The sequence below is a fragment of the Rissa tridactyla genome, chromosome 5 (genome assembly GCF_028500815.1).
Source record: "Rissa tridactyla isolate bRisTri1 chromosome 5, bRisTri1.patW.cur.20221130, whole genome shotgun sequence".
NCBI classification, from domain to species: domain Eukaryota; kingdom Metazoa; phylum Chordata; class Aves; order Charadriiformes; family Laridae; genus Rissa; species Rissa tridactyla.
Window position 1 is genome coordinate 15707894 of NC_071470.1, and position 13390 is coordinate 15721283.

General features: G+C 39.7%; 1 protein-coding gene across 25 annotated transcripts in view; it reads left to right on the plus strand.

Moving 5' to 3' along the window:
* The window catches only part of APBB2 (amyloid beta precursor protein binding family B member 2), a 192528-nt gene that overhangs the window by 69261 nt on the left and 109877 nt on the right, over positions 1–13390 (plus strand). For 19 of the 25 annotated variants that reach the window (XM_054202423.1, XM_054202427.1, XM_054202425.1 and 16 more), the window contains one exon: positions 3307–3416. The exons of 5 other annotated variants lie outside the window; for them this stretch is intronic. In XM_054202423.1, coding sequence (XP_054058398.1) covers positions 3371–3416 — 46 coding nt within the window. In that variant the 5' untranslated portion in view covers positions 3307–3370. Of the gene's footprint in view, positions 1–3306; positions 3417–6751; positions 7113–13390 lie in introns of those variants that run through there. One more of the 25 variants, XM_054202440.1, reaches the window with a different exon arrangement.

Here is a 13390-nt window from a genome sequence, read left to right on the forward strand (position 1 = left end):
AATAGTGTCAGAACATTAATCCAAGTAAAATGAAACTCTTATGTAGCAGTTATAAAAACGAAGAAATGTAGAAGAGCCCCAACAAAAGAAGCTCTGTAAAGAAAATGGCTTAGGAAGATGACAGCCTCAGCTGAAAGTCAAGGCAGGCCTCTCTGCAAGATGATTTATGCCCTCATTATGTGTGATGATGAGTAGCTGCTAGCTCTGACACTATAGCTCCTAGAAAGGACTTGGCATGAGGTGAAGTGGATCGTGCTTTCCAGTGCTCCCCTGGGGGGCAGGTATGCAGTGACAGTGCTCAGGTTTTCTTTCCATGGTTGCCTGTAATTGCTTGCAGCATGGGACCGGCCACCTGAAACAAATAGGGAAGGTCAGCAAGAAAAGACAAAAAAATAAATCTTCAGGCAGAGCCAAATCAAAACATTTATTGAAGAGAAACCATAAGGCTACATGTTTGTTTGTGTATATATAGCTTTTAATTTAACTATAAAGATGTAAAAATCACTATAAAACATTTTAAAGCCATTTTGCAGTAGAATAATAATCAAAAAACCCAGAAAGCTCTTACAAACCACATTTGTTACAAAATAAATGTGAGTTGAGAAGGTTAAAAACTAATACTAAAAGACCTGATCTGACACATTAGGTACATTCAGGTTTAATTCAGATTTATGTGCGGTTGTGGACATCTAAGTTCTGTACATCTAAAAACAAATGAAAACCCAAACCTGTACATACATTATACTTGGGCCTTTTGAAAGGAATATTTGAGACCTCCTTCTGCCTTGTTTACTATTCTCATGGGTGTATATGGAAAATAAGCGCTAATTTCAGATGCTTTAGCAATGGCATTTAGATACCAACAATGTCACTTACATTTCCGTGGGTGTTCCCTGAGCTTGCTGAAGCTCGAGAGTCTCTCTGAGATTCACCAGGGTGAGTGAATGTGTTTAAGAGGCAAGTTGCTTTGGCTATTCTGGTCACAATTCAAAAATGGTTCTTGAAAAAAAAAAAAACCTAAGCAGCATCCTCATTTGTCTTGATCTGGGTATGTCCCTGCTGCTGCGTACAATCCAGTATCACTGTTGTTTTGCCGGGCACTTTAACTTCACTTGCTTCTAAATTGACTTTTGATAGTTGGCTTTAATGCAGGTTGTAAATCTTTGCAGTTGCCATTTTACACAGTAACTGATGAAACTTTTACTATAATGAGAATATATCTTTATGTTGTCTTTTACACTGAGATTTCTGGGGTTTCAAAATGTGATATGTAAAATGGTCATACCTTTGAGTCCCCATCTGGCCTCTCCTAATAGTGGTTTATTCCCACAATGGGCAGGCTTCTTTAGGAAAATTGTACTGTAGTTTAATTCAACTGTTTGAGAACACAACTGTGGGGTTTGGAATTTTAAATTTGTATCTGTTAGGTTTTTTTATTATGGTACGGCGCAAAGTCTCCCTCCAATGCTGTGCTGCTAGGTAGGGACGGAATAGTCTGTCTCAAGTGTAAACATTTGATATAATTTAGTGAGTGTTATTGCTTTAGAAAAGTGTACACCTTCTAGAAAGACAAGAATGCATTTATGAAAAATGAATAATCTTGCTGCTCCATAGATACTGATCAAATTCTTTCACAAGCTATGGAAAAGAATTGTAAATACTGTCATCTGGTTAAAATTTTTGTTTCCTCTTAGTAATTTTGTTAAGGTCTGTTTGGCCCATAGCAAGTTGTCGTCCCATATTGCTTTGTAAAAGAAATACAGGGGTTTTGATTGAATGTTAATTTTACTGCTTACTACTTGTTTTTCATCTTAACAGCCAGAATTTTCCTTTTTGTGGCAAGAGAATGCCGTCTCATTGATTCACTGAACTTTCTCCATTGAGGAGAGTTGAACAGGACACGCTTTGTCAGCACTGATTTGGGAAATAATGGAGATCTTTACCTGTTTTTTGCACTGTCAGATATGCAGCCATGTAGGCGTCCGTATTTCAGAAGTAACCAACAGAGGCTGTAGCAATGTTATGTGATTGCATTTTAAGTCATTTTAAGCACAGGCTGCCATGGTCCTGTTCTTTCCACTTGCCCTCACTAGCTGCCAATACTAGTGCAATCACCGTGAGACGGCTCAGGAGCCTTATCCAGCTGAAAATAATCTTTATGTGGAGTTTTGAGTTTTCATCTGTGTTGGCTCACAAACCAGCTCACCAGAGAATTGCATGGATGCCGATATATATAAAAGACTTATCTAATTCAGGAGTAAGCTGATGTTCTACTCAATCAGAGAACTGACTTATCTGAAGATTTGTGGAAATCTCCCAGTTTTGGTGCAGTGCTATTTCATCAATGTCTTGATATTTCTCTCTGTTTCCTGGATGGAACAAGCTTTTGCTTGTAGCTGAGACAATAAAAATCCTTAATGAATTAGGAAAAACACTCCTCAGGATTTGTTGCTTTTTTGTCCCTTCCAGCAAGGGAGAGAATGAAATAAAAGGAAATGTATCTTTATAAATTGCATGGTTGACATGCAGTGTGTATTGGAAGACATCTGGGACAAGATAAAGATAAAAAAGATAAAGCTGAAAATCAGCTGAAAGCTGTATTTTAGTACAAAATCTTATGCCAAAGAAAGAAACGATGGCACTTGTTTTTAGAATAAAAGATTTTATGCTAGTTATCCGACAGATTCAGTAGCATTTCAGTTAAGATTTTGGATTTGTGATTTGTTACTCCAGACTGACTGTAAGGTGGGCCATGCTTCTCTTGTTTGCTTGAGTTTTTGATACTTCAAGAAAACTGATATACTAGTATAGTAAATAGCCTGCATTCCTGTAAAGACACTTTGGTTTTTAGGGACAGATTCAAAATGATCAATGTTCTGTAGCACGGATAAGTTTAGCTTCTACAGCAAACTGTTCATAAACTTGTTGCTTAATGATTGCTTCACAAAATGTAAGATGACAATGTTATTAAATCTCACCTGCTGGCTAACTGTATTTTAAAGCCAAAAGCAAACTCTTTCTTCAGTGTTTGTTGTTCTGTCTGTATCATGGGCCAAAAGAAGCTACTGTATGACCTGAGACTTCTTTATGCCTTAAAATTTATGTGAGCTTATTAATGGAGGCCAACCACTAATAATAAATTTGTGCTTGCACGTATAGCACAACAGTTCATCTCCTCTGACAACATGACTATGAATAATTTATAGTTGTAGTTATCCTGAAATTTGTAGGGGTCATTAGCATTTTAATGAAAAAGATACAGCTGTTGTACTAAATCTTCGCTTTTTTTTTTTTCTTTTCCCTCAGTTAAGCATTTCGATCCGTACTTTGAAAGCAGCTGACAGCGTGCGGTAATGTGCTGACTGGCACTATGGGCAGGCGGTACCCGGGGGCTCACTATCGGCCAAGCAGCTCATGTATGTACGCAATTGGTCTAATTTATTTGTCGCTTTATTACTTTTGAAGGCTGCTAAGTTTATAAATTTTGAAATAGTATTTATAAAGCATGATGATATATTCTAATCGATGCCAGCTCTCCTGTGTGTGTACCCAAATGGTAAGTATATTGATTTATGTTTAAACCGTAAAGGTGTTTTCTAGAACTCTAAAAAGCAGCTTGTGGTGTGACTTGACCAAGTCTACTGCAGTGTGCTGTGTTTTGTGTTCAAGGTCTCCAACTTCATTTATTATAGGGTTCAAAAGTTTAGTTGCTATTCCTCTTCACGCCCATCCCATGTTTTTAGTACCAGATACCTTCAAATTAGCAAACTATTTGAGGTTATCCCAAAATGTCACTGTACACTATAGCTTTAATTACTCACAACTGCAACGAACAGCTCCAGTTCAGATTATTTATATGCTTGAGTTCAATATTATTCACATCGTTTTTTCCTCTGAATTGTATCCTACTGGATTACATTACATTATCTCTTACTGAAGGTTGTCTTCCCTAAAAGTGCAAAGGCAACTCCCAAAATTTATGACCTGCACCTTCCATTGAGTAAGCAGATGCCTCCCATGCTGGTGCAGATGGCAGCCACTGCGCCGCAGTGGTCCCACAGTGCAGAGCTGATGTGACCTTCCCTGGAGAGCTGGGGGGGTCGCACCTGGACTCCAGAAGGCTGTTGCTGATCCTGCTCCCCTTTCTGTTGATCCCTCAGGCTGCTGAGGTGAAGCCTTGATAGGTTAACTTTTATATTCGCTCTTCTTTCTGCTGTAGCAGAAGAACATGGTCCCATGTGGCTTTTCTTGGCATCAAAGCTAGCTTAAGAAGCTCTCACTTCTGTACTAGTCTTTCTGTTCCTTTAAAGACTTCTTCGAGAGCCTCCATCACTTCAGGCATGCAGCTCCACACATACTTGTGTTGGCTGATGGAAGTAGTAAACTGCAGTGAAGAACGTACAGCTTTGGCAGGACAGGAACTTCCTAGGGTGGCTTTGCCATCAGATATGAGGAACTGCATGGTGAGGTCCTGTATTTAGAACTTTGTGGGGTTTTCCTTAGCCCCAAGGCTAAATCCTAGGAAGTAGTAAAGCATGTTTACTCTCTGCTGCGGACTAGTTATAGGTGTCATGAAGATGTGTGTTAAAACAATGCATTATAGCCAATTTAGTTACTACTTTTCCAAAGAGTTTGTCTTGGGTATTAATGTCAGGGATATTGTCTATACTAGAATGGAGGAAATAAACGGTTGTTACAGTTTTGACAGGTGTCTGGTGGTCAAGTGCTGGAGTACAGAATTGGACTGATCTGCTTGAATTTGAATCACTTGACATTAAATCTAGACATTAGCCTTCAAACGTGTCCTCTTGATGCACTGCAGGGCATGATATCCAAAGCTCACGCCTAGGCTTAAAGCTCAGAGCTTTAAAGTGGTCTAGTGTAGAGGTAGTCAAGCTTTTTCTGTTTCTACTTAGAGAGAGAAAGTAATGGGCATTAAATTCTTACCAGAAGAGCCTAGGATGTTTTCCTGTTGTCTGTCTGTTCCTGTCGTCACTGTTGCAGACAGACAGTGAAGAAGTGGAATTGTTGACTTGGGGAAGCGCTGAAATTCCCATCATCTGCCAGGGCCAAAACTTGCGTCAGAATCACTTGGCGCCAGAGCTCCCTCTAAGGACAGAGATATCAAAATATCTACTTCAAGACTGCTATATGCTGTTGTTAAGCCAAGTTTTCTCTTTCTTTAACCTGTCAGGGTTTCTAAGCCAGGAAACTTGCTTTATTTTTTGGTTTTGTTACTGCATGATTTGTGCAACTTCCCGGTGCCTAACATAATAAGTGCGTTGGGCATTCAACAATAGTGGCATTGAAATTGCCCAGTCTTTGGGAAATGCGGATCATAATGCGATCTCTGATAGCAGATTAGATCTCATAGAAAGTCCTGGTGAAATACATCATTTTGCTTTTGTTTTCTTTGCATAAATAATGAGTAATTTCTCAGCTATTGTATTTCACATTCACAGTGGTTGCAACCTTAATGTTGTACCATTAAGGACTTGGTGCAGCGTTAAGCCTCAGTCCCTGGCTTTTTATCTTCTGTCTGAACATACGTATATACCTAAATGAAGTTTACGAAGGGAAGAATTAGGTCTGTGTGGAGTATGGCAGTTGTATTGCTTCTTTGGTGGTGAGATAGTATTTGATCCGTTTATGACATTGAGTGTTTTGTTGAATGATTGAATAAATTTAATGAATATAGTAGGGTGCGGTCTTAGGAGAATAGGAAAATGTTTTATATTCAAGGAAACACATAACAGTTTAAATAGAAAGCAGCCTGTTTGAAGCCCAGTGCTAGGAAATCTATTTGAAATACAGGCGCTGAAGATACAAGAAACAGCAAGATGTTTAAAATGTAAAATTGAAAGCTGTGAATTTACAGGTTCATGCTAGTTTAGACTTTTAAAAAGTGTAATTAAAGAGCAATGATCTCCCTTGATTGCTGACAATAACCAAAGCAGTCTTGGGTGTATCCCTGTCTCAGTCTAGCACTGCTTGTCCTGACTTAACACTCCCTTGTGTGCTGTTTCGTTGGGTTTTATTTTTTCTTTTCTGTGCTTTTCTTGTGAAAAATAAGGACTAAGGACGTGCAGTCTCCAGCTACTGAGAAGCAAGTTTTTGTAAACAGACTTCTTTCCTGAATTTCCCCTGAGCTTTGTTTATATTTTTCTAATATTTGCTCATAAATCCCAATTTTCTCCATTAGCTGCAGCAGCTATCCTGAAAACACGATATTGTTTGTGTTGTTTATGTAGCCTCAAATTTTCTTTCACACTAAAATAATTTTTGTTCTGGGCACAGAGTAAAAGGCTTTTGTATGTTGGGGAAAAAAACTTTTTAATGGGTGTCCATGCATATCCCATCCCTGCATAATACCACCTTTATTTTAGTTAGTTGCAGTGTTTTGCATAATACTGAAATCTGAGCAAAGTGTTTTGGAGAAAATGGAATTGGTTCCAGTGGCATTCTGCTGGCATGAAATTCTCAGGAAGAGTTTAAACAATAATAATAAAAAAATGCAGTTTTGTGAGAGTGCTTTTTTTAAAAAAAAAAAAACAACAAACTAATAGAAAAAAGTGCACTCTTTTTTCAGAGGGCATCAGAAGTGAGGAAATGTAGGAATTAGTGGGTGGTAGTTTTCGTCGCTCGTTGACCTTTGGAGTGTGCCGGGGCGGAGGTGCAGTCCTGTGGTGGCACGTCACCATTCACTGGGAGGAAGAGACCCACTGGCGCCTGGAGCTCCATGACCAGCCCTCGTTGCCCATGGAAGACAGGACCACGTCTCCCACCCTTAAGTCATCCTCTTGATTTGTGAGAGGCAGAGGTGGACTTCTGGGTTTTTTTGCACTATTAGGCCTCTCTTATTTAAAAACAACTCAGATATGGTCCATATGGAATGCTTTATTGATATAATTCTGCCAATATAATTATTAGAGCTGACTGGAGTTTTATTTCAGAAATGTCTGATGGAGGGCGATTTTTTTTTTTTTTCTTTTTTCCCCAAGCAAACCTTTTTGCGGAAATACCGTTTTGATGAAACATTCATAAATCAAGGATAAGGACGAGAGGAAATATCCCTCGCGGGAAGGCACTCCCCTGGACTGTGGAGGGGAGAGGTTTGGGTCTTGGTTATTCCTGATCATTTCCCATGCTAGAGCTGCTCTGATAAATTATTCAATATACTTGAGGGCAGAGAGAATAGGGTTGATGTTATGAACTTGGGGTTTGATTTCCTTGCAGGAACACTCGAATTCCTGCTCTGCCTGTCTCTCTCCAGCTTCTCCAGGAGTGCCCAGCTGCAACCTTCTTTGCATTGGGGCAGTCCCCTGCTGCTGGTCTTGCAAGGGGGTTGTTGCTTAGTAAGACTGCTGGAAAGTCTTAGCTTCATTGCAAAAACAAATGTGGGAATGGTGATATTATAAATAACAAACCCCTGAAAAAAACCCCAAATTTCCGGTCTTGCAGCCAGTGCCAGTAATTCCATTGCTATCATTAGCCCAAGATGAGTTGTTGTGAAAGCATACCGTGGAGTGGTTCTGTGGGCTTGGCTTGGAGCCGCTTCCAGAGTAACAAAAAACTCACCCAAAGAGGCACACTGACCCCAAGGAGGAGTGTATCCACTGTGGAACTCTTGGTAGAAGTGTCCCAGTAAAATTCTGTATCCGCAAAATCCTGCCTGGTATCTCCTGACCTTTTCTTTCCAGAGAAAGATGTCTTAGTGTAAACGAGGCTCAAGCTTTAGCGCTGCTCAGGTTGTGCTTAGGGAGGACAGTTTCACGTAAAGTTGCTTAAAAACTCCACGTAATCATTGCTTAGCTGAGGAAAAGGTGGGAATACAGATGATTTGTGGAGTGAGAATTGTAAAAGCACCCAATGACACATACATTACTCTCCCTGTTAAAGCCTCTCTTGTTTAGTTTTCTACCTTTCCTAGGAAGTTGTGTGGAGACTTGCACAGCAACTTCATCAAGGCCTCTTGGGTGATCCTGGTGAAGCCCCAAAACTCATGCCGGTTTCCACAGATAGGAGATGATTTGGAGCCTGCAGATAAAAAGCTTCCTTTAAGAACCGTGTATTGCTCTGAATATACACTGTCATGTCTGGTTTTATTAGCATAGTTAAAGAGTACCCCTATCACAGAACCCTGACAGGTCCATTTCTTCTTCATGGTGAAACCAAAGGAAGAGTGCTCTGAAGCTGAGGGTTTCCTGGTGACTGAGCTTGAGGTTGTGGATGTTCATGGAGAACTGCCATGGTACTGGATTTGCGTTAAGTTTGTGCCCTTTGAAAGGAAACCTAGTTCCTTTGGTGTTAAAGTGCCTTGTGAAGATCTATGAGCTTGTAGATAAGAAAAAGGAGTAGAGGATGTTGGCTAGCATGTCAACAACTGAAGACTCCTTGTTGAAATTCAGGCCAGTAATACTACTAGCTTGTTCTTTTCCACTTGTTCAATGTCATCTACAGCCAAGTTTGCTGCTTGTTGAAACTGAGCCCACTCTCAGCCGCACTTCAGTGTAACATAAATGCCAGTAAGTGCAGTTGCTTTTTTGTTATGTTCTCCTTCCACTTTATTATGGATTGATCTGTTTAGTTTATGGGGACCATAAAGCAAATACGATACTTTGATTTTGATTTATGAGCATGTGGTTTTGTTTTATATATGAGCACTACGGGTAGAAGTTTCTCAGCGTAGTACAACAGCATTCTCGAGGATCTCTACTTGCTACAGCAGGCAAAGATTGAAGTTATTCCTGTGTTATGGTACCATAATTACATCGAGAGAGTTACTGCAGGGCATGGCCATTTTAGTCATCTCTCGGCATTCTGTCAGCTTAAGCAGTACTGCAACACTTGGTTTATAAACTGTGTGTTTTGAAGTATTTCTGATTTTTCCCATTAAAGTTTGTTTGAAGAAAATACAGAGCTTGGCAGGCAACTTTCAGCCATGCTGAGATGTAGCTCTTTTGTGTATTGAGCCTTATTTCAGTTCAGCTTTTAATGGAAAAACCGACTGGAAGTGTGGAGATCTTTTCTGGTTTGATGCATCCTGTTCTCTGAAATACATCCTGTTCCGTTACTGGGAGCAAGGGATATGTGGGTAGGACATGAGAGTCCAACTTCAAGACAGTTTTAGCAAATGTAGTTAAAAGTGCACATACAATAACCTTACCTAGGTGAGATACAGAATATTTTTAATGTATGTGGGGCAGAAACAATCTTGTCAAAGTGCAGAATCTTAATTTCCTCTTCCTTGAGGGCCCCGATAGTTGCATTTTGCAAAACCTGGCAATTAATCTAATGCTCTGTTCTGGGACTAAGACTTGGACTTTTTTATTTCTGCTCACAGATCTCAACTTAACTGTTAGCAATTTCAAATTATTTGCAAAGACTTCTGAATTAATGAAATTGGATGTTTTAATTGTATTGAGAATTTTGATATACATGTATTTTTATTCTTTATTTCTTTTCATATAGAGTTGCAGAGAGTTTACTGAAAGATTTTTCCCATTTATTTAATAATCAGCTTTTCATCTCTAGAGCCCAATTTGACACTAAGTACGATCATATAGTAAGAAGATGATAATTTTGGTGTATTATGCTCTTTTAAATGCATTTTAAGATCTCAGCTATGGGGCAGTGATAATAGGTGGCTCAACACTGTTGCTACATGTCCGGGTAATTTGAGGGTAAAAACATTTCTGGATAACCTTGATAAGAGCGTAATGTGTAACGAGCCATAAATTTATTATCTGTAATTCAGAGGGCAAATGAAGTTGTAGCAGGTGAAATCATGATGCCAAACAAACAGAAGTTTAATTGTTAAAATATATTAGTTTAAAAACAGAAGCTGAAATGTCTGCATTCCTGTGCATGCAGTCAGTTGTTCTTGGAGAAGCGGGTGGTGCCCGGGAGTATGCAGTGTTGTTTCTAGGCTTTGCAGGAGCAGTCGAGTGTTTGCAAGTTGCAAATATCAGGGCCACAGACAAGATGTGTGGGAGGTGGTTAATGATAATTATCTCTTTAATTTTTATTTTTTTTTTCCTGTCCAGCACAGATGCGGTGCTGGAACTTAACTCATCCATTGCATTTGACAGGCTCAGTTAACATTTTTGCTCCTCCTCTTAATAATGCTGTGACCTGCATTTAATCTCTTTCCTCTTCTGCTGCCTGTGTCCCCTGATCAAAGAGCTTGGTGTTGGGCTCGTGCCATCACGAACAGCTGGAAAGCTGGTGCTGGACCCTGCGGGTTTGTTTAACCCTATTCAGGAATTGATCATCTTTTGAATGGTTCTGCTTCCTGATTTAGGAGCTGTTGGATGGTCTAAGTTAAATTTATGTGGGGCTGAAAAATCCCTGGTTTGAACTCAGTCTGAATCACTCAAGTCATTTTATGTGCCAAATCCGTGGCCATTGATTTCTTTCATATGGGTATGCCTATACGTAGCATATAGGTTGCGTGTCCTACAAAGCATTTGGGTGGCCTTTTTTTCCCCTGATACAGCTTGTCCTAGATCCCTTTGTCATATGGCATCATGCTTTGGTTTTGGTAATTCTTATCAGGTTTGATTACACATTGTTTACCTTCAGACTTGGTAAGAGTTATTTTTGAATGGCACTTGAGCTTCAAGTTGCAAGATATGGAAGACCAAGTCCTTCTTGCTTTATTGGTCATTTCAGTTGCAGAAATTTAAGTTACAGTTTCTGAGTCAGTGTCTCTGTGTTAGAATTAAGTTTATGCTTGTGCCCTATATTAACACATGCATTTAAAGTTGAGTTGTTTTTAATTAACAAATAAGTCTGAAGTATGATCTTTGTTTTAGAGACTGAGTAATTTACACTTAGATTTTTTAAAAAAACAACCCCAACATTTAAAGCTCAGTAATTCAATTTACACAACAGGATTAAAAAAAATGACTGAGCTTTACTTGGCAAATATCGCTGTGAATGTATAGATCTGATGACAGAAGGTCTCATTATCTGTGCTTGCAAGTAGCCGATAGATAAAACACACTCCATCTTCTTGCCGTGACAAGACTGTTTTTGCCTGACAGACTGTTCCATTCTGTACAGGGGGGAAAAATCTAACTAAAGGTGGAAAATTGAATTTGGAAAAGACTTAGTATGCCATCTTGTTTTTCCCCTTACTAAATGCAGGATTAGTCGTGATTGCATGTCATTGTTATGCCTTATGTAAATGAAAGAATTCCTCTTTATTTCTCCAAGTGATCACTCGATTTAAGAATGCTCTAGTAGGCTCTAAGGTGACCCAGGGTTTCTGCAACATAGTTTCACTCAGTCAAATACACACTGATTATTTAGATGTATCTATCTTAATAAAATTATAAGTAAAGGAGGAATGGATTTAGCCTGTTTCTTTTTTCATTTTTATTTTTATTGTTTTTCCTTTGTAGCTGTTAGAATCTGATTCTGAGAGGCATCTTGTCTCCGAATTTTTGATGGATGAAGAATTTGACTGGCTGTGTAGGAAGGAGGAGGGGAAAAAATGGCAAATGGGAAGGCATACTCCACTTGAGTGCCAGAACTCATTGCAAGATCTGAAGTGTTTTTTTTTCCTTAATAATGTTATTTAAAGACCGATCAGCATTATGGATTTCCAGTAATAAGAGCATCACTAGAACAGAGACAGCACTGCTGCTAGGCTGTTGCAGTCGGTTGGCAGCATGATTAGCTGTAAAAGGAAAAATGTAATTATTGTGGCAACAGGAGCTGGCAGGGTGCCTCTAGGGGAAGGAGGAGCCGGAGCAGAAAGCTGGTTACCAGGTGGTGATTTTAGTAAGACTAGGTGAAGCAGAAAAAGCTGGAAATGGGAGAAGCTGCATTTAGCAAGCAGGTCGAAGCAGTGATTTTGTTCTGGTGTGAGGACAGAGTCAAGGTGGAGTGGAGAGGGCAGCAGTGATTCCCTGCTTGGGCAGGGGCGTTGGACTAGATGATCTCAAGAGCTCCTTCCTATCCTCAGCAGCTCTGAGGTTTGTGTGGAGGGGTCTGCAGATAGGTTTGAGAGCACATGCGCAAGCTGCTTGCAGCCCTGCTCCTTTCCTGCTCTTGCGTTCCCCAGATTTGCTCTGCCCACCCCTGGGATTTGCTTTCCTGGCTTTTGCTGAGCTTTCTTTCTCCAGCTTCCAGGCTCAGTGCAGCAGAGATGTCATTGCTGGACGGAGCAGCGAGAAGAAAACCACTGGCTGTAGGAACATCATCAGTTGCTCTGGTCTGCCACAGCACTTCATTCAAGTGTTTTCCTTCCTTTTCCCTTATGGAAGTGTTTAACATCACTTGGAATTTGTGTAGATACGTAGGCAAGAAGGAACACAATGACACTTGACACTAAGAAAGCTTCTAGTCTCAATTCTGATTTCAACGACATTAATGTAAATCTAGACTTCATTAGGATGCTTTTGGCTGGCATCTGTTTAACTGTTACCATTTATCTGGTCCTAGTTGAAGAATGAATGCAGATGTGAGAAAACTGTGTTAGGATACTTAATTAAGAATTAATGTTTTAACATTGGAATGCACCCTTTGAAGCGAGGGGAGTTAGTGTTGAGTTGCAATCATTGTATAACGGAGCTGTTCTCTCGAGCTGCTTAGGCTTTAACTAGAGCCAAAGTGTACAGGACCTGAGGCTGTAGCCCCATGGCGTGAGTTTGTCATTAAACATTTTGTATTCAACAGATATCCTTGCAGAAAGGAAATCTGCTTTATGAAAAGGTCTGTATTATTTCTTTCCTGTGTTTCCTAGACACAACAGCAGAACAGTTGTAAGTGCATAGAAATACCTTGGCTCCCGGTGTATGTGTCATTCATATCTAAACCAGAGACTTTAAGGCAAAACGGTTTATTTAAGAGAAGATGGCCAGGAAAGGGTCCCATACAGGAGCTTGCTGTCTAGCTTGATTTTTATGTTTCCTTCCTGTGGGATCAGCCCTGCAGACTGTGCTTCTTAGTTTTATATGCTGGATCTCATTCTGCAAATTTTCATGTGAACATGCCTTGCTGCTGTGCTTGTTTTTACCAACGCTGCTGTAGCTTCCCAAGTAAGCTGTATTTGGGTAATTGGGGGAATCCCCCAGATTTTCTAATGTCATGAAGTTTTTGCTAAAGTATGTCAATTAAAACTGGAGAATATTGTTGAACTTGAGGTCCTCATAAAGCATACATTAAGAAAAATGTCATAGTTGTTCTTAATTACTTGTTCTCATTGCTGTAGGCTAGCCTCTCCCGTACTTTAATGACTGTCAAATATGATTGAAAGCTCAAAAGATCCTCACTGTTAGTTACATTCCAGGGTTTGTTTAGAATGCGTAACGTCTTTCAGGAGCTTCTGAAATGTGGTATTTTTATTTTGTGTTTTTCTTTGGTTTTAATTCTTAAATGA